At 45.9% G+C, this 23,267-nt stretch overlaps 1 protein-coding gene and 1 long non-coding RNA gene across 5 annotated transcripts; one reads left to right on the top strand and one right to left on the bottom strand.

Annotated features, from left to right (window-relative positions):
* Nucleotides 1-17,531, top strand: LOC109643600 (collagen alpha-2(V) chain-like). 4 transcript variants are annotated; one of them, XM_069520954.1, is made up of 58 exons: nt 1-405; nt 3,575-3,787; nt 4,806-5,021; nt 5,206-5,412; nt 6,121-6,339; nt 6,425-6,643; nt 6,867-6,883; nt 6,970-7,002; nt 7,091-7,123; nt 7,381-7,434; nt 7,539-7,631; nt 7,725-7,799; nt 7,888-7,932; nt 8,016-8,069; nt 8,179-8,232; nt 8,319-8,372; nt 8,528-8,581; nt 8,663-8,716; nt 8,840-8,884; nt 8,962-9,015; nt 9,121-9,165; nt 9,335-9,388; nt 9,627-9,725; nt 9,840-9,884; nt 9,980-10,078; nt 10,158-10,211; nt 10,308-10,415; nt 10,506-10,559; nt 10,659-10,757; nt 10,840-10,893; nt 11,033-11,131; nt 11,369-11,422; nt 11,519-11,572; nt 11,652-11,705; nt 11,954-12,007; nt 12,108-12,152; nt 12,256-12,354; nt 12,448-12,555; nt 12,670-12,723; nt 12,853-12,906; nt 13,030-13,083; nt 13,186-13,239; nt 13,394-13,501; nt 13,589-13,642; nt 13,748-13,801; nt 13,884-14,045; nt 14,146-14,253; nt 14,349-14,456; nt 14,560-14,613; nt 14,698-14,805; nt 14,928-14,981; nt 15,104-15,211; nt 15,300-15,353; nt 15,449-15,556; nt 15,641-15,980; nt 16,063-16,253; nt 16,343-16,585; nt 16,669-17,531. In XM_069520954.1, the coding sequence occupies exons 1-58, from the start codon at nt 312-314 to the stop codon at nt 16,813-16,815; spliced, it is 5,382 nt and encodes a 1,793-aa protein (XP_069377055.1). In that variant the 5' UTR covers nt 1-311; the 3' UTR covers nt 16,816-17,531. The 4 variants fall into 4 exon arrangements, with proteins under 4 accessions (XP_069377055.1, XP_069377056.1, XP_019964320.2 ...); XM_069520955.1 differs by lacking the exon at nt 3,575-3,787 and having other exon boundaries at nt 23-405; XM_020108761.2 differs by lacking the exons at nt 3,575-3,787; nt 4,806-5,021 and having other exon boundaries at nt 33-405.
* Nucleotides 14,148-23,189, bottom strand: LOC138406968 (uncharacterized). The gene is made up of 4 exons (XR_011240359.1): nt 22,450-23,189; nt 22,118-22,238; nt 14,653-14,803; nt 14,148-14,286 (listed from the first exon to the last, which is right to left on the bottom strand). It is a non-coding gene; the product is annotated as an uncharacterized lncRNA (long non-coding RNA).
* Nucleotides 23,190-23,267: the final 78 nt, after the last annotated feature.

The raw sequence follows: 23,267 nt of genomic DNA, 5'->3' as shown, positions 1-23,267 counted from the left end.
TTTAACGCAGCCTTTAATTTGCCTCATCTTCTCTTGCATCTGACAGAAGAGGAGGAGGAGGAGGAGGAGGAGGCTGGCCTTGAGCTAAGAAAAAAGTGATGAAGGAGGAGAGTGAGAGTGGGAGGGAGAGATGTGGGGGGGCCCCTGCTGGTCTCAGTTGGCAGTCATCTCTCGTCCAGGAGCCTCTTCCTCTCAGGGATTTTTGGATTTCTCAGTCTGGATGCTGTAGCCCGGGATCGGGCTCGCTCTGACTTCCTCGTGTGTGTTTGCGGAGGCTGTGTGTGAGGACGCTGTATGTCTGGCATCCAGACATGGGCCCCTCGTTACGCTCTGGGATTACTGTGTGCCTGGCCCTCGCCTTGGCTCAGGTGATCACTGTGACCTGCCAGGAAGATACCAAGAAAGGTGAGTGACGGCCTTCCCTCCGGGCTCTGATTGGCTTTCTGTGCTGATACCTGATACAGGTTCATACAAAAGTGGATAAAAACAGGATTAAATAATGTTCTGTGTGTGTGTGTGTGCTGAAAAGAATCTGCTCACAGACTTTACTTTCATAAAATCAACCCGTTCGACATTTTTGGTTCTTTTTCATGTCGCGTGTGGAAGATTTATGTTTGAGCGGACGAGTCTTGTAAACACATTTACTTTTTTTTATGCGTCTGTTTGTTTTTCCCATCACATCCCTGCTTTATGATTTGTTTTCTTCCTCTCAAGAAAAAATATAGGACGTGTGTTTTCTTCCAGATTTCCAGCAGCTGCAGGTTTTTTAAGTTCAAGGTTAAACTCACAACCTCCTTAATGAGGCCCCGTGTTCGAAAGGTGATTCAAACATTTGTGAACTTTTCAGGAAATCTTACAGGTGCAGAACAAGATCTAACGATGCTCCAAAAAAAAAAAAAAGTTGAAGCAAAATCTCTTTTTCTCAAAGGTGAAGATGAGGCTGTTTCCTTTTTCGAACACATCTTCTAAAATAAAACGTCCCAGTGTTTGTAATTCTGGATCAAAAATACCTCACCCCCCCCCCTCCCCGCACGCTACAGTGCACGCTAAACGCCGCGCACGGGCTATTTCAGTGCGAGGCCGAGGCTGAATGAAGGGGTGCTGAGCGCCACGGCTATAATGATGTGGCCTTGTGGAAGGGACGGACAAAAGCAGGCCACTAATTTTGGTCAGACTTTGGGCCAAAAGGCAGACGAGACACACCCATGCAGCGAGAGGAGAGGAGAGCGTCACTCACTTTCTTCACCTCCGCTCGAGCTGCAAGAACGAGAGAAAACTGGATCCGAGGTTGTTTACGGTTCCGTGAGGTCGTGACACAAGCAGACGTCTTCGCGCGCAGCGTTATCAAAAGTCAAGCCGTGGTTAAAAACAAATACAAATCCTAGATTAACAAATGAGGATTCACCTCTTGAACAGTTTCAGGTTTACGGCTGCAGAGATTTTTTAACATCTGCACAACAGAATCTAAATAGCTTAGCTTAGCATAAAGAGTGGAATCGAAGGGGAATAGCTAGCCTGGTTCGGACAGGTGTAATCAAAGCAAACTGATTCATGAACTGCTAACATAAAAAAATGATTTGTGACCCGAGGAAGTCAATTAATGTCTAAATTACAAAGAATGAAGTAGTGAATTTAAACCATTTCGTGATATTTCATAAGACTTAAAGTAAACTGGGGTAAATGTTATTTGGAAGCGGCTGCAGCGTAGTCGTTAGTGGTCACTGTTACATTAAACTCCTGTGGCCCTGGTGGTTGTAATCACTTTAACTACAGAGGCAACTTTCCTTCCTCACACGGTTTCCTTCAGTTTGCAGTAAAGATCCAGTAATTCACACAGAAATGGAAAAAAAATAATGTTTAACTGGAAGTTTGTGTTGTTTTTAAGAGACCAAGCTGCGGAATAACGTAAAACAAGGATTATAAAAGTGGAATATAGGAGAAATAAGATTCAAATCAATCTCTAACCAACAGGTTTATTATAATAAAAAGCTGCTATTCAAGGAAACCTAACCAATAATCACTTAAACCGAAGTCACCTGCCTGAAAACATAAAGTTTTGTTGGGTGGTAACTTTTCTAAATGTTCTTCAGAAGCTCCAGTTTGATGTAAAATCAAATAAAAAGGGAGTAAAGGTTGAATATTGAGAGAGGAGCGGGAGGCTTCCTCCGGGTGTGGCACCTCTGAGCTCAAATAAAATCAAACCACAAACTTCTGCCTGAGCCCAACGTATAATAGAGCCTCTGCGGTTTCCCCTGAAATAACTCACGTCTCTGAAATGCAGCTTCTCTGTCGGGGAGAGGCTCCACCACATAATTAGTACGTAGGGACGTCACTGAGCTGAGTTTAAATGCAGCAGGTGGCCATTTTTACTTTTGCTTTCTTTTCTTTTTTTAGGTTTTCATCCTGAAGACGACACTCGTCATCAGAGCTCTTTTTTCTCTCAATAAGAAATAAATTAAATTCTTCTTTAGAACAAACCTTTCATTTATTTTCTGCGATGTGGTGAAACCCACGGGTCTGATGCTCTTTCATGTTCACAGTCAGAGACAGTGATGGTTGCATGAAGACACATTTATGGGTTTAGTTCACAGCCAGAGGCTACAGAGGTTCAACCGCAGTCTAGTCGCTGCCTTGCTCGAGAGCAGCTCAGAGGTGATTTACCTGAAAGTGTCTGAACATCTAATTCTTAAAGCGTCTCAGTCTCAAACCACATCTGTACTTTTACGTATAAATGGTTTATCTCCTGAGGGGAATATTTTCTTCTTTCTTTTAATTCTAAACTAAAAACTGAATCTATAATAAACTATATTTAAGTTATATATGTGCACTATACGTATAAATATAGGGGATGATGGAGGAGATTTTTTTTATCCCTTCAGCTGGATACTACACTTCCCATGATGCAGCGCTGTAGCTTCTTCATAGTCTCAGCTTGTGTGGTCGATTCCCTCTCGTCTTTAAAGCTCCACGCCCGAAGTTTCACAGAGTTCCTCTTTTATAAATACAAGTTATTTTCATTCTCCAGAGGCCGAGGGACATTTTCACATGACGACTGAAATCCACAGAATTCCCTTTTTAAAGATCCTGAGGACAATCTGTCTGTCTGTGACGTCCTCTCCTGCTTTAAGTTGGCTTCTCTTCATACTTGTTGGGACTCGTTGAGACTCCGAGAGGCCGGAGTTAAATCAGGAGCTGGTGTCTACATGGCTCATGGGTCAGGGCGGAGGGGCCTCTAGCAGGATTTTGCTTGGAAAGAGTCTCAGCGAGGTCGGGGACAGAGCTTCAGGACAGAGAAGAGCTTGAATCCGAGTGCGTCCATCGCTCTTCACTAACTTCCCCTGTCCATAATCAGCAGATGTGTGGTTCACTCCACACAGAGACTTCTACCTGCTGATGGTTCTGATATTTATCAGTGATAAATGCTGCAGCCTGTTGGTTAAATATGGAAATACACACATTTACACACAAGTCTGATGCTAATGTGATAAATGCTGATTTCCTCTGAAACAACGACCGAGGGTTTCAGAGCGAAGCCTCACAATCCTCAGCTCCGCATGTTCACTGCTCGACTCAGACAGCTGCCACGAAAACGGAAAGGTCTACCCCCACGATCAGATCTGGAGCCCAGAGCCGTGCCGGGTGTGCGTGTGCGACCAGGGCGCCGTGGTGTGCGAGGACGAGGTGTGCGAGGAGCTCAGGGGCTGCCAGAGGGCCGCGACCCCCGAGGGCCAGTGTTGCCCCGTGTGCTCCGCTGCAGCACCTCGGCACGGTTCAGAGAATAAAGCAGGTAAATGGACGTCACCGCTGTCGCACCTTCATTCTCTGGTTATACCCGACACCTGCCGGCTCCTTCCTGTTGGTATAACACGTCATTATGGGGCTTTTCTCCGATCGTATCTCTGATCTGAGTCCGCTGCGTCCCTGCAACCCTGAGACCTGAGGCCAAACTGCACGTTTTGAGTTTGGAGGTGCACCCGGCTGAGGAGGAAAGGTCAGAGGTCACGTTGAGTGAATCCTGTTAGTTCCCAGGTTAGAGAGTTTGACTGAGAGCTGCTGTTTTGGTCTTGAAGCTGCACAAAGTACATGTTTATGTTCATAGTTTAATTTCTCTGAAGTTAAAAACCTGGTTTTAGTCTTTTTCTGACCCCCCGAAGATCGTTTCTGCTCTCGGCCTACGAATCTTCTCCATGAACAGGAAGCGCGGCTGCAGGTGGAAACTGTTTATCTCTCTCTCTCTCCTCTGCCTCTGGCCTCGGTTGTTGAAGCGTCACCGCAGCCTCCACAATTGAAGCTGAGGAAACCAGGTCCGTGTGCAGCGCACAGTGCAGGGCCACAGGAATCATAACAGTTTTAAACTTGTGGAGACGATGATGCAAGTCCAGACTTTGAATATGCTTCAGTGAAAACCAGAAATACAGATTTTTCTTTTTTAAGGGTTTACGCACATTTAAAAAACCTGCGTTTATGTTTTCTAATTCCCTCGACGTTGCATTCACGAGATGTAAAACACGTGACCTTTGACCTCTGATCAACAATCAATCGAATCAGTGCATCTGAGTGAACGTTTAAATACCGTGAAGACGCTCTTGAGACATCCTGAAACATAACGGCTGCAGGCAGAAGCTGCTTGTATTTGTAAAACCTTCACAGAAAAGCCTGCAGCTCATGTTCGTGTCGAGAGGGAAGCTGTTTGTCTGGTTCGCAGACGCTCGCAGACCCTATGACTGAAAACCCCCATAATGATGACTCAGACTCCGCCCGAGGGGAATCAGCCTCGGCTCTGACTGATGTTCTGTCTCGTGAAGGTGCCTGCACCGAAAACGGCACCGCCTACTCCCACTATCAGACCTGGAGCCCAGAGCCGTGTCGAGTGTGCGTGTGCGACACGGGGACTGTGGTGTGTGAGGAAGTGGTGTGCGAGGAGCTCGGGGACTGTCCCGCAGCCGAGGCCCCCGAGGGCGAGTGTTGCCCCGTGTGCTCGACCGCCGCACCACCTCCTCCCAGCACGGATCGTAAAACTGGTAATAAATATTTAAGAACCGTTTTAAACCTGGTGTTTAGAGGAGAGGCGGTCTGACGGCGGGCTGCTGTATAGGTCATGACCCTTCCTCCTCCATGTTAGCAGATGGGACATGGACCAAACTAAACATTTCCCAGGTCCAGGTTCTTTGCACCGACTGTGTCAGATGTTTGTTTTTCACAAAGATTCCTGCTCGGAGGACGGCAAACTCTACTCCAACTATCAGATATGGTCCCCGGAGCCGTGTCGGGTTTGTATGTGTGACATGGGGACGGTGGTCTGTGAGGACGTGGTGTGCGAGGATGTAGGCGACTGCCAGGCCACAGAGACCCCAGAGGGCGAGTGCTGCCCCGTGTGCTCGGCTGCAGAACTGCGCCCGGACGCAGGCTCCGGTAAACTGAACGTCCCGAGGTTGTTTTGTCGCCTGCAGATTTTCTGTGGCTGCGTTTTGGTTTTGTTTGAAACCGTCAACCTTCACATCTGTGTCAGGACTGTTGCTCTTCATCGCCTGCTCCTCCTCTTCGGGCTCCATCCTGTGCGCACCACCTCAAAATGTTGTTTTTTTTTAAATCTCTCTGAGTTTCCCTTCAGTTTGCAAAAAGGAATACATTGAGTTTTTTTTTTCACTTCTCAATGAACTTCTGTGCAGCGGAAACTTTGGCAGCAACTCCATCGGCAGATTAAATGCGTATCGGAGCTGCTACCGGTTTTACCGCCACACAAAGGACGTTGAGCAAGTAACTCGTTTACCTGATGAGGTGTATTCCTCTGGGAACTTCCACCTTCACCGTGTTTTGTGTTGTGCTGTTCATTGCACTTTTTAAATGACCAGTTCCTTCCTTCAAAATAAGCTGCACTGTTTTAGATCCCTATGTGTAGAATTTACACCAAAACTCCTTCTATTAGAATAATTTACAGGAAAACAAATCTACACATAGGGAATTTGGAAAAACAGGACTACTTCTCTTGTTGTGTAGAAATGTTACGCATGTTTGCTATTAGCATTTAAGATTTACTATTTCAAGGAAAGTTTTACATTTTGTGAAACTTTTGCTTTAAATCCTGAAATTTCATACTAATTGATTTTCTGTTTCATGCAGACACCTGTACAGAAAATGGAAAAGTTTACGCCAACAACGACATGTGGAACCCCGAGCCGTGTCGGATCTGCGTGTGCGACATGGGGACCGCCGTGTGCGAGGACGTGGTGTGCGAGGACCTCGGTCCCTGTCAGGAAACGGTGACCCCGGACGGCGAGTGTTGCCCCGTGTGCTTATCTGCGGCGTCGACGTCGGCTCCCAGCGCCGAACCCACAGCAGGTAAACGTCAAGTCAAACTCAGTATCGAGGGCTTTTGTTGTTTGGCTTTTAAAACTCACCCCGCGTGTTTGTGTCGCGGCTGCAGTTCAGACCGAAGGCGAAAGCTGCGACGTGGACGGAGAAGTCCACCAGCACAACGACATCTGGAAACCGGAGCCGTGCAGCGTGTGCGTCTGTGACAATGGCGTCGCCATCTGCGATGAGGTGAAGTGTGAAACTGTGTCAAACTGTCAGAAGGTCGTCACGCCCGACGGAGAGTGCTGCCCCGTGTGCGACAGCTTCGCCAGTGCGAGCAGGATGATCGGTGAGACTCGTCATCCACATGTTCATCGTTACTTCCTGTGTCTGTAACCACACCCAACCGTGATGTCACAATGTACTGACACACCTTGAAGTCCGCTCTGACGTCACATCGAGTTCAATGTTTTTTTTATCAATCCGAGCTGTCGGTGTACTTGTTGGTGTATTAATTGATGTAATATTGTGAAGTTTAACTCTGGTAAACTTTCTTTCTTCCTTCTCTTTAGAAATCAGGGGCTTCAAGGTAAATCATTCTGACATTCATTTTCTTTTAAAACCAATTGTTTTTGTTGTCGTTTAAATCTAAATGTGAATTTTTTCTCGTTTCAGGGACAGAAAGGTGAACCTGGTGATATTCCATATGTAAGTAATCAATCTCTGTCCCTGGCTTTTTTTTAAATCATTTTTACAGTTGATAAAAAATTGTTTTCTTTATCATTTTTTCTCGCAGGTGGTCGGGCTGCCAGGACATACGGGACCCTCGGTGGGTTTTTACTCTCAGTTACTTTATTCTGGGATGTACAGTGTGTAAAACTGGATAAAACATAATATGTAAGGTACACAAGTTTGGACACTAGGGGGCACTAAAACGTCTTAACCAACAGTTTGTGCCTTTATTAGGGTCACAGTTGTTTAATTCATTATGACGATTAGAAAACATCTGTCTGCACATGTTGATGAAATGAAAGGAGGATGTCATTTTCAACTATCGTATAACTTCATGTACTCTTTGTGTCTCAGGGTCCTCCTGGAGGTCAGGGCAGCACTGGACCGAGAGGCTTTAAAGGCAGACGGGTGCGTTTCAATCGATCCCGGCGACGTCCTCAGTGGGCGACCATCACAACCACCTTTGAAAACATGAACACACATGTTCTGATACGTTTCCATTCAACCCGCAGGGCTTCGCGGGGCCTCCAGGGTTTGACGGAGAGCCCGGCGTGCCAGGAAATCCAGGACAATCAGGACCCCCGGGCCAAATCTCTCCCCCTGGGGTGAGTCTTTCTCTGAGTCAGGGCCGGTTACCTTGTCTCACTGGTGTGTGATATCACGGAGGGTTTATTTATGAATTTATTTCCTCTCATCAGGGACCGCTGGTGTCTCAGATGGCCTCAGGGTTCGGTGAGAAGTCTAGTGTGGCTGGGATGGTGACAGGAACAAGGGTGAGAGCTGCTTATAGATGATATATATTCACATTTACACGATGTAAAGACGTTTCTATGTAATCTAAAGAGCGTGTTGTGATGTCAGGGTGAAGCAGGACCACGAGGACCTCCAGGAGCCACCGGAGCACCAGTAGGTTTTCAGTTTTCTTTGACTGATTAACTCAGGTCTTTAAATCATATTCATGACATATTATTATTATCTCCTGCTCCCAGGGGCCGAGTGGCGGTCAGGGGCTTCCAGGAGATGCTGGAGATCCAGGACAGATGGTGGGGAAAACTAAATGTTTTACATTTTATTTGTTCTTCAGACGATTGTCATTAAACTTCCTTCTGAACATGAGATGTTGAAGTTGAGTTTAAAGGTGTTTGTCCGCAGGGTGAGCTGGGTCATCGAGGACCAGACGGGCCTCCAGGAAAAGCCGGACCTGACGTGAGTCAAACACACAGATCTTTACCACATCTTTTTCTTTTTCTTCTGGCTGGTGTCATTTTAAATATTCAAAATGTTCTGCTCAGGGAGAACCTGGAGCAGCCGGTGCCACAGGAGAACCAGGATATCCAGGATCCGGGGTAACCTTGTCTCCCAAATGAATTCTATTAATATTATTAATCAAAACCAAAAAGTATTTTAGATCAAGCCGTGATCTATTTTTCATATTGTAAAAATATGTGCTGGATATTCTCGTATTTCAAGTTTGGAATTCATGATTGGCTCTTTTCTTCAGGGTGCACGAGGATTCCCAGGACTCCCAGGTCTCCCAGGGCTGAAAGGTCACAAGGTCAGACGCGTGTAGTTAACATCATACGTTACACTTCTCCCACTTCGGGCAGTTTTCCCTGAATTTTAATCTCTTCACCAGGGAAACGCTGGTCTTCTCGGCTCGAGAGGTGAGACTGGAACCGTTGGAACAAAGGTACGAACTTGCATTATCAGTATATCACCATGAGCCAAGTACTCCACATCAAATATAACATGTAGATGATATCAAAGCGTCTGATGGTTTGACCTCTCGTTGTTTCTGTCTGTGTGTGTTCAGGGAGCGTCTGGTTCTTCTGGTTCTATGGGTGCTCCCGGTCCCATGGTAGGAAACGCACAGTAAAAAACATCAGCACAGTGTTTGTGATTCACAGCCTCATGTCCGACACTCGTCTGTTTCAGGGGCCCGCGGGTCTGCAGGGAGAGCGGGGCAGAGCCGGCCCGACTGGACCTGTGGTGAATAAAATCCTCCCTTGTTCATGTGTTTAAAAAGACAAACGTATAAAGACTACGAAAAGGATGTTGCAGGACTGACATCTTTTCTTTCTCCTCTTCCTTCAGGGGAAACGTGGGGCGTCCGGACATGTCGGCAAACCAGGTCCTCTGGTAAGAACCAATATGTTTATCATTAGATTAGTGGTTCCTCGTTAATCCAGCAGTTCTAACAAAAATCAAACTCTATATACAAGTTTTGTTGCAGTTATTTGGGCCTTTGACACAATTATCCTCACAGTCACCAGAATATTTGTTTTATTATGTTTTTCTTTGATTACAGGGTCCACTGGGAATCCCCGGTGTACCAGGATTTCCCGGCAGCCCAGGAGTGAAGGTGAGATCTTTTATAATCTACATTTTTTTATCCATATTTAGTTTATAAAACCTTTTATTTTGGCCCCTGGAGACTCCGGTGTTTATTTCATGCATCGACATTGTGTATCTAAGACGGTTTCTTGCGATGTTAAACTCACATAAGTCTAAAAAGTTTAAAATGAAAACAAAGAGTTGGGACTTGACAAATTTAATATTTTGAATTCTGAAGTTGTCCTGTAATGTGTCGTGTGCTTCAGGGTGAAGCGGGACCGACCGGAGTGAGAGGAAGTCCAGGTCAGCAGGGAACCAGAGGGGACGCCGGACATGTCGGACCCCAGGGACCAGCAGGACAGCAGGTGTGTTAGACTTAAATCAAATAACTCTGTCTCAGCTTTTAGCAGGTGTTTCTTTTAAAGTTTGGGATTCACCTCATCATTATGAATTATATGTTAATACTTGTTTCACCACAGGGAGCAGAAGGACCTGATGGAGCTCCAGGTGCTCGAGGTCAAGCTGTGAGTGGAACTACATGAATTATAAAGATTCAAAGCGTCCTTCACGTCTTTGTCTGCAGATCTGATACACGTCTCTTAAATATCTTCTTCCTCAGGGTCTGGGAGGCGTTCAGGGTCCGGCAGGTTTGACTGGGCCAGCCGGTGCCCCTGGCCCCCAGGGAACTACAGGAGCAGACGGACCCAAGGGCCAAGTGGTACGAGCACTAGAATGATTTCCTTGTTGTCCATGTGTTTGTATCTTTGCTCTGGGAGATTTAATTGTTTTATTCACAGGGTGACGTCGGAGTGCCTGGATTTAAAGGAGACAGTGGACTCAAGGGAGAGAGAGTGAGTAACATATAAATAATGTGTTCGACTGTTCGACGTCTTTGTCGGGAAACCACTCCAGTGATTCTCTGGGTTCTGTTTCCTGTGTGATGTCAGGGCGACCACGGTGCCCAGGGTCCATTAGGCCCGATGGGAGAGGACGGCAAGCGTGGACCCCGAGGAGACGCCGGGTCCATCGGACCTCCAGGACCTCAAGGAGAGATGGTGAGTCGACTATTTTCAGGATCCTCTGAGCTGAGAGAAACATTTATTGGAAACTCAAATCTCATCAGAATGTTCCTTCATTTGTTTTAGGGAGCTCCAGGAAATAGAGGTTTCCCGGGTGCTGATGGTTTACCAGGCCCAAAGGTGATGTCACATCAACATAATGATAATTAAAATACTGTTCTCTGTCATGATCCTGTTTGTGCACTTTGAGTGTTGATGGAAACATATTCGGCTTCACAGGGAGCTCAGGGTGAGAGAGGGCTGTCTGGATCAGCTGGTCCCAAGGGCTTGGAAGGAGATTTGGGACGCGGCGGAGAGCCGGGTTTAACAGGAGCACGGGTAAACACGGAATATTGTCTTTTAGTATTTAGAAGTAATTCAAACCCGACTGCAGTATCACAGTTAAAGTCTTGTTTCACAGGGTCTGACTGGACTTATCGGAGCTCAGGGAGCGGAGGGAAAACAAGGAGCCATGGTAGAGCACAAAACTCGTCAACATCTCACTTCTCACCCTCGCAGATAAATAAGAATCCATTCTTCCTCCAGGCCTCGAGCACAATGTGGGGTATCTGTTGCACGACGGCATGAATTTAATTTTCTCTCTGCATTACCAGGGCTCAGCAGGGGACGACGGCAAACAAGGCCCAGCTGGTTCCACTGGAAACAGAGGATCTGGTGGACCGATGGGGCTGCCGGGACCAAAAGGATTCGCTGTCAGTATGAATGTTGCTCGGCAACGTTAGAAACGTGCGATGAGCAAATAGAACGACGTTGCACAATATTGTTGTGATGCGACAAATGAGGAGGAGAATGAACTTACTTAAACAACATAGAACTAACTTTTACTCATTAATATTTTGAATTTATGACAAAAATTTAGATTTTAAACTTGTGAATAAAATTAATTTATCAGGCGACTTCTGTGTTTGGTTTCTTGTTGTTTTTTTTAGGGTGATGCTGGAAAGATCGGAGAGGCAGGAAGTGCAGGACCTCCAGGTCAAAGGGTAAAGTTTATCTTAATTCATACAATACAATGTGAACTTCTTACCTCTCTCCTCATCAACGCACAAATACACTGATTCACTTTCACTGTCTTCTAGGGACTGCATGGAAAAGACGGAGAAGAGGGCGCTGCCGGACCAACGGGACCAGCTGTAAGCCCCACCCCCCCATGTTGAGAAAACCTCTGGTGATCAATAATATGTAGATTAAATTGAATTTGCTTTTTTCCAGGGTCTTGCAGGAAAACGAGGAGAGCAGGGACCTCAGGGACTCAATGGTTTCCAGGTAAACTGCATCCTGTCATGATAGACTTTTTTAATTTAGAAGTTTAGTCTGGAGGAGTTTTTCATTTCAATAATTGAATTAGACATTTATTGAAACTGAAACCACAAGATGAACAAGAAATATAAACTCATTCCACGAGGGATTTCTCCATTTCAAGCGCAAACCTTGATTAAATGTACGTTAACTATCAGTTGATATTCTCTGTTATTGTCATGAGCATAAATAAAAAGTGTTCTGGTGTTTTTTAGGGTTTGCCCGGACTGCCAGGTGCACCTGGAGAGTCAGGAAAACCAGGTTCTGAGGTAGGATAAGAAAACTACTTTTGTTTTTTATTTTTTTTGCATGAGCAGTAAAATTCAGTTTAATTTGACTATTAATTCATGTGTCATGATATTTTTCCAGGGCCTTGCTGGTGAGGCTGGGACTGTTGGAAGTACTGGTCCACGGGTAGGTTCACTTGTATGGCTGATGTCCGTTACCACCTCGATTAAGGGTGTCGCTCTGTGTGTAGACACTGGTGCGTGTCTTTATCTGTTGTTTGTCCTTGTAGGGAGAAAGAGGTCCCCCAGGAGAAAGAGGTGAAATCGGCCCCAATGGGCTGCAGGGACCCAAAGGTAGTCCAGGTGGACCAGGACCAGACGGGCCAAAGGTATCGTGACCATAAATTAAAACGTGAAGGTCAAAACCTCCATTATTTTCACTTGCTGCATGAAAATCTGTGATATGTACCTGTACATTTTAGGGAAACTCTGGTCCAGCGGGTGGAGTTGGTGAACCAGGGGGTCCAGGACTTCAGGGGATGCCAGGAGAGAGGGGCATACCCGGACCTTCAGGCCCTAAAGGAGATGGTGTAAGTTAAAGAATAGGATTAGATCGTCTGCAAAGAAACAGAGGCACCGGTTTGATCCCCAAAATATCAGCCCCTGAAAGAAAAAGAACCTGAGCCAATGATTTCTTCTCACAGGGTTCTGTTGGAGACAAAGGGCTGGAGGGTAAAGCTGGATCTGACGGTGCACGGGTGAGTTCTGTCATCATGACAAAAGTACTGAAGCCGGATATTTGTGACCAAAAACATTTCCACTTTCAAACCATCGGTTTCTGTTTGTCTGAGTTAGAGCCAACATTTATTTATTCATTTGATTTAAAGGGACTTCCTGGTTCTGTTGGACCTGTTGGTTCCGGTGGACCCAACGGAGAGAAGGTGGGTTCAAGAGCAAAACTTTAAGCACTGTTTTATTTTAAATCTGTAAAATATGGCTCGTTGAAAATCTAATATTTCAGTTTCAAATGTAAGAACCTCTTTGCTTTATTTTCTTTATTTCAGGGTGAACCCGGCCCACAAGGACCTACAGGACGCAGAGGAACCAGGGGAATCGCCGTCAGTGGAACATCTTCGTTTTACATCTGACGTTAATTGACTGGAAGTTTGATATTTTTCCTGATGAAGTGTGTATTTTTTGTGTGATGATGATATCAACAGGGTTCTACTGGTGAGCCTGGTCCGACTGGCGCTGTTGGATTTCCTGGAACTTCTGTAAGTGGACAGACACGCACGGGACGGCCATGTCCAAAATATAACATGAATATTTTAAGGTTCCCCGTACAACGCCATTCGTGTGTTCTCTCCAGACGTCACGTCTCAGGCTTCAGGAATGAATACGTGACCTATGTCTTGGTTTCTCTCCCAGGGTGTTGATGGTCAGGCCGGGGTCAAAGGTGAAACAGGTGAGCCAGGCCTGAAGGGAGAAGTTGGACCACCCGGACCACAGGGGATGGCCGGGAAACCAGGAACACAGGTACACGACCGAAAACATGGAGGAAACTGTTGTAGAAGGAAGGAGCATTTGGTTGATCTCTGATAATTCTTTGTGTTTTTATTTTAGGGACCTGTTGGTGTAACTGGACTGAAAGGTGGCAGAGGAACACAGGGTCAAACGGTAAGATCTTCAAGTTCTATTTTTACGTTATAGCTTTAATTTGGTGTCTCGACAGTTTTTTAAACATTAATGTTATAATGATAATAAAGTGTTTTGTTCCCACAGGGTTCTCCTGGTTTTCCCGGTTTGCCTGGAGGAGTTGGACCAGCTGGTTCTCTTGTGAGTTATTTTCATTCCATTAAATGAAACTAACACATAAAGGAAAATTTGTACTGACCCGGAACTTGTGTGCATGTTTCAGGGAGCTGTTGGGGCAGATGGGCCAATAGGTGCTCCAGGAAAGCAAGGCCCTGCTGGTATTCAAGGAGAGAACGGAGCCGGAGGACGTCAAGGAGAGTCGGGACCCCCGGGCCCCTCTGGCAGCTCTGGAGAGAAGGGAGACTCTGGAGAGGACGGTCCTCCTGTAAGAAAGAGTTCAGACTGTGCTTATATTGATGCAGCCGGTGAAAAAATAAGTCCAGAGTTGATTCAACTGGATGTCTGCTCTTGTGTTTCTCTCTCAGGGGCCTGATGGACCTCCAGGACCTGTAGGAGCCGCAGGACAGCGAGGCATCGTGGGTCAGCCTGGACTCAGAGGAGAGGGAGGCATGCTGGGACTGCCAGGTCCTGCTGTGAGTAATCCCGCTCACCAAGCCAGACTACATCTATCAAACGCGGATAAAATGATAATGTGAATAACTGCTTGAGTTGCTTCTTTGTTTCTCAGGGTCCACCAGGAAAAGCTGGAGCCACTGGAACACAGGGCGGCAAAGGGCCCGATGGCGGAATTGGTTTACCGGGAGCCACTGGACCGAGAGGAGACGCTGGCCCCGAGGTTCGTCCTTGTACCAGAAGTGACTCGCAAATAAAATAAAGAAAATATTTGTTGTGTCATATATTTATTTGTTATATTCTGATGTTGTCATGTGTTGTTTCAGGGTATTGCCGGAGCAGAGGGGTCACCTGGTAAAGACGGTCTAATGGGAGACAAGGTAAGTTTGAATACATGCTGTCAGTGTGTTTTCTCTTACAAATAGTGGATTGTGGACTGTGTCATCACTGATGTGTGTTTCCAGGGAGACAGAGGAAATCCTGGTCCAGAGGGTCTGGCTGGTGTCACAGGGTCCCCTGGAACCGAGGGGCCGGTGGGATTTACCGGCAGTCCAGGACAACTTGGTGATACTGTGAGTTTGACAAATAGAAATATGATAAAGTGCATCTGTCAGCCACGTATTCACAGCTCTGTCAATACTGTCACAAATACAAACTCAGCTCCATCATGTCCTTCTGCTTGTTTTGAGTTTAGGGGGCCAAAGGCTCCCCTGGACCCCAAGGACAAACTGGAGTGCGGGGGAAAGTGGTAAAGATAATATAGCAATTTTTTCCACCATATTTTAATTATTTAAAATGTACAATCAAACTAATTGTTACTTATTTCCCATGACGTGCTGAACTGAATCTGAATCGTTTGTCTGCTTTTAGGGCCCTCAAGGACCACAAGGGGAGAAGGGGGCCATTGGAGAGCCAGGAGAGAGGGGTCAGAAAGGACACAGAGGTTTCACCGGACTCCACGGTCTCCCTGGAATAACTGTGAGCAAAATATTACTGACATCCTGCGGAGAAAGATACTCCAAACTTCAGACGAAACAAACTAAATGAAACTATCTTCTTTTGTTAGGGGGCCACAGGAGATACAGGATCTACAGGTATTGTCGGACCAGCTGGGCACAGGGTAAGTGTATGAAAGCAGCGAGCTGGGAAATCTGAAGTCTTGAAAATCTGCATTATTTCTCAGTGTAAACGTGTCACTGTTTTACAACCGTGCAGGGCCCTCCGGGAGTGTTGGGTCCCCCAGGAAAGGAAGGACACATTGGTCAGCCTGGACCGATGGGAGCTCCCGGGAGCAGAGGATCGAGCGGAGACATCGGCGCTCAGGTGACACAACGTTACGTTTTTATCCCAGAGAGAAGATTTAAATAAATCATTTATAGACTGAGTGTTGGATCATTTCTTTGTCAGGGTCCACCTGGTGAGCCCGGACCTTCCGGCCCTCCTGGCCCCCCAGGACCTCCCTCTGCGATGGTGGAAGACCTCATGGTCGCCCCGATGGATTACGACGAGAACGGCGAGGCTCAACATGTTATGGAATTCCTCGAGGCGGCTGATCCACCCCCGGAGTTGAAAGATGAAGCCCTTCCCAATAAGAACGATGCCGCCCTACGTGCAGACACCGGCGTCCACGCCACCCTGAAGACCCTCAGTGGACATCTGCAGAACCTGCGCAGTCCTGACGGCAGCAAGATGAACCCAGCGAAAACCTGCCAGGACATTAAACAGTGTTACCCCCAGAAGAAGAGCGGTGAGGGATTGGTTTTTCTCTATCTAGACATCACATATGCATAGATAAGACCAAGTGATCTTACTCCTTCACTCTGATTCAGGTGAGTACTGGATTGATCCAAACCAAGGCAGCACCAAAGACGCCATCAGGGTCTTCTGTAATATGGAGAATGGTGAAACCTGCATCTCCGCCAATCCGGCAAATGTTCCCCGCAAAGCCTGGTGGACGAAATCCAGCCCCAGCGCCAACAAACCCGTGTGGTTCGGAGCCGACATGAACGGAGGAACCAGAGTAAGATTCCCAGAAGATGTATTTGGACACGGGCATGGTCCACCAGCTTTAAAATCTTGAGTTTGACATGTTCTGACATCTACTTTCAGTTCACCTACGGAAACAAGGAGGAGCTGCCGAATGCCGTGGCCGTTCAAATGAAGCTGCTGCAGCTGTTGTCCGCGGCGTCGCACCAGAGCGTGACCTACCACTGCAGGAACAGCGTGGCGTATAAAGACGCAAACAGCAGCACCCTGAAGAAAGCTCTGGTTCTCAGAGGCTCCAACGGCCAAGAGCTGAGAGCGCAGGGCAACAACCGCCTCCGCTACACCGTCATCGAGGACGGCTGCTCGGTACGTCTTCAACAGAATATTTATATTTGATTAGAGGACATTGGGACAGAAATTAAATGATTTAACTCTTTTTTTTCCATCAGCAATCAAATGGAAACTGGGGCAAGACAGTGATCGAGTACAGGACTCAAACTTCGGCCAGGCTGCCCATCGTGGACTTGGCCCCCATGGATGTCGGAAATCCAGATCAGGAGTTCGGCCTGGACATTGGCCCCGTGTGCTTCTCATAAATCCTCAACTCAGCCGTTTGATGAGGAGGAACATCGTCACCAGAAATTCTATATATGTGGACTCCTCTTTCTGTGAGCGTCACGCTTCTTCACACATGACGGCATCTCCCTCAAGTGCAGTGTGTTTACTGTGTGTGCAGACGAGAGCTGTGTGACCGGTGGAACTGACTCTGACATAATTTATTCACCTCGTCGGTAAATTTACAATCTAGTACTCTGCAGGGAAATGCATGAGGGCGGGAAAAAAGAAGTGTCTGAGGTGTGAAATGAAAGAAGAAAGAAAGGAGGTGGGGTTAAGATTGACTGTAAACTTGTGTAAACTGGAAAAACAAGCAATTTTAAATCTTAAAGAGCTTTATCAGGGGGATGAGAATGAAAAAACGTTCTTATCTTCTATTTGTGATGATTTGTTCCAGTAACGTCCAGATGTGTGGATAGAAGAGTTTAAAAGGCAACAACTGTTATTTTAATGGAATAAAAAGTGAAAATCATGCTTGAACCTAAATTATTCAGTTCTCTGCAGGAACTCATTTACTCTTTCAACTGAAATCCTTTTTTATTTCCTTTTCAAACTAAGTGTAAATGCAACATATGACTGTAAATTGCAAATTATTTGTTCATTGTTGATGTGGATGTGGAATAAAACGTCTTTCTCTGGAATGACTGAAGTGAGAAAAAAAAGAAATAAACACTCGGTTTCCCCTCAAGAGCAGAAACATTTTGCTTTGAATGTGAATTGAGATGAGACGTTGCTCAAAGTGAACCACTGGAGGGAGACAACACTTTTCTTAAAAACGTTAAATCAGAGTTACCAGCTTTCACCTGGAACGAAAAAACCTTCACGTACGTCTGAGACTGACCATAAATGTCCAGTTATATTTATTTTACTGTCTTTTTATTGGAATATAACCACACACTTGTTTTCTGATTCACAAAACCAACTGAAGTGTAGATTTTAACCTTGAACCCTCGTCCTTGTTGCATGCTGTTAACTCTGCTTTCATGTGTCTGCGTGCTCATGGGCGTGTGAGCAAAGCAGATGAGAAAGAAGAGAAAGAAAATAAAGAGCCGGAGAGAGAGAGAGAGAGAGGGAGCGAGAAGGCGCCCTTACAGGAAGAAAGAGAGCCAGAGTTCAGGCCGCACATGTTTCTAGGTCGACCCCTCCAGTCGCCGCTCGGTGAAAGACGTGACACTCTCCCCGTTTCCTGCAGCCCGGGCCTCGCTCCACATCTGTTGAGGTGGTCATTTTTAGCCGGGGCTTCTATTTTCATTTCAGCACATGGAAAAAAAAATGATCAGAGGTAACAAGGAAAGCGAGCTGAGATCTAACTACTGTACGTAGAAGTTTTTTTTTATTATTATGTACGAGCTGCTCGGTTCGGGACGGTAGCAACGAGGAAAAACACAAAATTACATAAGATGGAAAAACAACCTCATGGTAAAGTGATGATGTTGCTCAAGACGATTTACACACCGGGGGTTTAACGAAGGAAACTGCAAGAGTTTGAAACGTAAAGGTTGATTTTCTTCAACAAGATTCAAGAATTATTCACTGGAAAACCGGTGAAAATCCAATTAAACGTCTTAGCTTGCAATGTTAAAGATAGTGACAAGACAATGTAAAAGGTAATGGGTTCTTCCCCGACTTATTCTGCGTCTTTGCACTAAAGTTTCATGATAATCCGTCCAGTTGTTTTTGTGAAATCTTGCTTTCAAACAAACCGACCAACAAAAAGACGCACAGAGGTGAAAACACAAGCTCTGTGGGGCGGACGGGAGATATTTGTACATTGCACTTTATATGATTCATCCTCTTGGGACCATGAATATCTGAAATATCATCCATCTGATAATTATTCAGATAATTGGAGCAAAGATAAAAAACGGGGGCGCTGGTTTTCAGAATCTGTGACCAAAACCAGAAGTCTTCCCTCATCTCCTTTTTTTATATCTTTCATCTCCTATTTGTCTTTCTCTCTCTCTCTCTGCAAACCTGACGTACGTTCAGTCCAAGTCTCAGAACAGTTCTGTTCCACTCGACGTGTTTGTGGCTGCTTCACCCAGACGAGTAGCGCTGGAGTCGACGACCCTGAGATGACTTGGCAGCGACGCCCAGATCCTGACTGGGGTGTCTCTTGTTCGCCGAGGAGCCTCGATGAGATTTCCCAGCTACTCCTTTTCCTTCCTGTGCACCCTCCAACCCCACCTCGCCGATGCCCTCCACAACACTTAAAGAACACTGGGAAAGATCATGAGAAAGGATCCGACTGTGAACCTGAGTTATTCTCACTGGCATGAAAACGCACGGCCGAGAAAAAACAAATCTAAAGATCGAGGGAAAGTCATAAAGCCGGGAACATGTTGCTGCTTCTTCATGGTGTAGTTCAACATGTTCTCAATTTACAAAGGGAATTTCTTCACCGAGTTAAATTAAATGAACCCATGAAGGTTTATTCTGGGACTCGTACTCTCCCCACCGGGTCCACGAAGCCACGGATAATGAACCACTTCGTTTCTTAGCTTCTTAGTTTCTTATCCATCTCTGTCAGCTCCTGGTGCAGACCATGAATTCCAGGGTCAAAGGTCACCGAACTTGAAGTGAACAACTTGCACAGACTTGCTTCCCCACAGGAAAGTTAACAGGTAACTAACTTTGTTTGAGTTTACAGATTTTTTTTTTTTGCAGGAAATTGAAATGAAGCCATTTAGCTGCATCGTCACACTGGATTTAGATCTAGATCTAAATAGTTTACATGACATATATCTGTATACTTTCAGCAGTGACTGGCTCCAGACCCCCCTCAAAGAATTATAATGGTTGGAATATCTTCATATTCTACACAGTGAAATATTAAATGTGGGGAAAAGTGTCTCTGATGTTTCAGAGAGGGAAGAAGCTTGATAAAAAATGTGTAACTTCAAATATATTAAAATAAAAATATCCGGAGATTTAATTCTCTTGTGAATATTTGGAAGTAAATTAAAATTTTTTAAAATTTGTTTGATATATGTACCTGAGCCTGAAATCACTTCTCTTCATCACACAAAAAAAGAAAAATGATAGTCGAGCTCTTCATAAGGGCGATGCCTCTCTACACACACACACACACACACACACACACACACAGAGCGGAGGTCGTAGCTGATCGAAGAGGAAATGGGCCGATTTAACATCCCACCTTTTCCCAGATCCTGGGCGGAGCCTGAGCCTGGTGGCAGCGGGGAGAACAATGGCAGGAAACTGGGAGAGGAGCGAGGGAGTTCCTGTTGGCAGGATGATGCCGAAGACAAGAGCAGCGACGCGCCTCGCACAAGTGGACACTGGCTCGCTGCCCCGGGCCGTAGGAACTGGGCTCTTTAAAATTGCAATAAGCTCATTGTTTGAGATGTTTTTGAAGAGCCTGACATCACAGGGCCGGCACAGGGGGCGCAGTGGGTCGCCTCTGGGTTTGACTGTTTAACATCGAATGTTCTCCGGCCTCCTCCCACAGTCCAAAGACACATAGGTGAACTGAAAAGCTCCTGAGACACTCAATGGATGGACGGATGAACATACATCAGCTTAGTTTGGTCCATGTCCCATCTGCTGATGTGGAGGAGGCAGGGTGCATGACCAGTACTGCAGGCAGCCACCAGGGGGCTTCACCTCATCTTTATTTACAGTCTATAGATGCACCGGTTCGTTTCTATCAGTAAAGATATATCTCTGCTCTCATTATGTCAGAGAGAAGTTTTCTACATGGATAATATTCGATGGCATTAGTTGTTCGTCACGTCTTATTAGCTCAGTTTGAAATAACGTGTGACCATTTGTGTTTCTGTGGTGACAGAGATTCATCTGCAGACCGAAAAAGAAGATTCATTTTTTTAATTTTAAAAACCTGGTCCCAGATTCAGTCCCGGGGTCTTCCTCGTCACGCCCCTGCCCGAGCTCTCGAGGGATGAACTCTCCTCTTTGGTCGTGACGTCCCTCCGTGAGACACCAAAGTAAGACGACCACGCGTTGACATCACCGCTGCTCAGATAATTCATGACCCCGCTGCGGTCTGACAGGGCCGTGCAGCGAGGGGCAGACTTCCTGCGGTCCCACCCAGGCCCGGGTCACGTCCATACACCCGGGCCACATCGCTCACCCCAACCCCTCGAATGTGCGCCCTCCACACCCTCGAGCCCGGCCAAGAACTCATTCCATTTTTCTCCAGAGTGAGACATCCCCACACACAAGTGGCCTGATCACGCTATTGTCCAGATGTGCGTCTGGTATGTGCATCAAAGCATTGTTTGGAGAGCATGTTGTAACCAGAGAGTTCTGTGAACAGCCAGTGGAGTTACTGGAAGTGCATGCAGCGTTATTTTACATTTTCTCTTCAGCTTGTGTCTGTTTCTAATCAAGTAAACCACAAAGATGCTCTTTTGTTTTCTGGTGTTTAAGAGCTCGGAGCACAATTCTACGTAAAATCACCCGGCAGTCGAACAACGCCACAGGTCACATGACGCCGTCTTCCTGCGATTTTTCTGTTGTCAGAGTTTCTGGCTCTCCACGACTAAATCTGACCCCTGCTGCATTCCTTACATACCACCCGCGCTGCTGCTGGGAAGGTGACGTGATGTGTGAAGGAGGGCTTTCAAGATAACTGGAAAATTTCAGGGAAGGATATCCATGTGAGTGGCCGAGAAACTCAGAGAGCGTGTCAACTTCAGTTTGTTTAACCTGCTGATCTGAATGAACGACTTAATTCGAGTGTATTTATCTTTAATTGTAGTATTAAACTACTTTTAAATAGTGTAAGTTAAAAGGTGTTACCCACCTGACGTATGTGTTGTCAAGTTAACAGGCATATCTAAGAGTCTAGGTTCTCATTAAACAATTCTTCCCTTTATAACTCACACCAACCACCAGAGGATTTTGCAACCCTACTGGGCACGAACAAGAATTGCACCCAATTCCAAGAACAATTCCAAAAAAACAAAAGAATTATATTACTAACAATTTTATTGTCATTTCACATAAAACTGCTACGGCTCATGAAATTAGTCAATATGACAACCAAATTAAGGCAATTACACTAAAAACCCAGTTTACTTCAGCTGCAATTTTTAAATGTTGGGGCCCGACAACAAATCAAACAAAACAAATACCAATAACAAAAAAACTGAGATCTCGAATTAAACTGCTGTTAGTTTTTAAATAACCGAGGGAATATGAAATTCAGTCTTTTTAATATTCTCAACCGTGTTTCGGGAGATTAAGAGTTTTTAAAGTTATTTGAATATTGTGAATAATAGTGCACCAAGTTCCTACCTGGCTCCAAAAGGATGGAAAAGATAAAGGGGTTGAATCCGATGAGTGATGGGGATGAAGACCAAGGACGATGATGATGAGGATGATGATGAGGATGAAGACCAGGAAGCAAAAAACCAGCCTGCACAAACGTGCGGAACAATCAGTCAGTAATCCAGATCAGCATTTTCTGTTCAGCTTAATAAACCAGCTCACTGAGGCACAACAATCACAACCAAACAATCACAACCAAACAATCACAACCAAACAATCACAACCAAACAATCACAACCAAACTCTGGAGGTTAGCAACAACAGAGCGCTAGTTTGGTGTTAGCAAGCAGCTAACTTACCGGGAATATTCGGCAGCTCCGTTGTACAACTTCTCTTCAGCTTTCCAGAATATCTCCACGTGTCATGACTTATTTTCTACTTCAGTACAAGAGCTTAACTCGCTTCAACTTCCTGCTCGAGAGCCACCTGCTCGCACGTGCTCAGTGTCACCTCCCTCTCTTAATTAGGCCACTGGGGGGCGCCAGTGAACCAGATTAACAGAGGGGCGTGGTTATTCTAATGCTCTCGTACCGGCCTGGTGACTGTGATCTCAGAATTACTGCTCCGCCCACCTGGCTTCAGAGTCACAATACTAACCCGACACAACGATAAAAATATCAACGGAAGTAAAAACTGTACCAGGATCAGTCTCGGCTGTCAATCATGACGTCTCAGCTCGCTCTTGAGACAAGATGGATTCTGCAGGAGAACAGAAAACCCGGGTCTGTTTGACACTTCACCAGATTTTAAAACCAAATGTGACGTGAAGCAGATTCTTGTCTTGCACGACCCTCTCTCTATTCTCAAAGCGCGTCCTGTGGAAACGTTTTCTTGGGCCGCTCCGCCGCCGCGCCTGGACACAACACATCGGCTCAAATGCTTTAAGTTTCAGTGCGAGCATGCGGAAGCGGAGGCCGTAAACAAGCGTTAGTCACGATGCTGAGGAAGTGTTTGCTACCAGCACACAAGAGCCGACGGATCAAGAGTTCAATGGCGATGTATTCTTAGAAACAGGAAGCCTGCAATGCATCCACAGCTCTGATTTCCACCGGAGTAAATAAAGGGAGGTGGGCTGTTGTGGTAGGTAGACAACACAAACATCTTTGGCGAGGGCCCT

The sequence above is a fragment of the Paralichthys olivaceus genome, chromosome 24 (assembly GCF_024713975.1).
Source record: "Paralichthys olivaceus isolate ysfri-2021 chromosome 24, ASM2471397v2, whole genome shotgun sequence".
Taxonomy (NCBI): domain Eukaryota; kingdom Metazoa; phylum Chordata; class Actinopteri; order Pleuronectiformes; family Paralichthyidae; genus Paralichthys; species Paralichthys olivaceus.
This window is presented reverse-complemented; position numbering and strand designations above follow the sequence as displayed.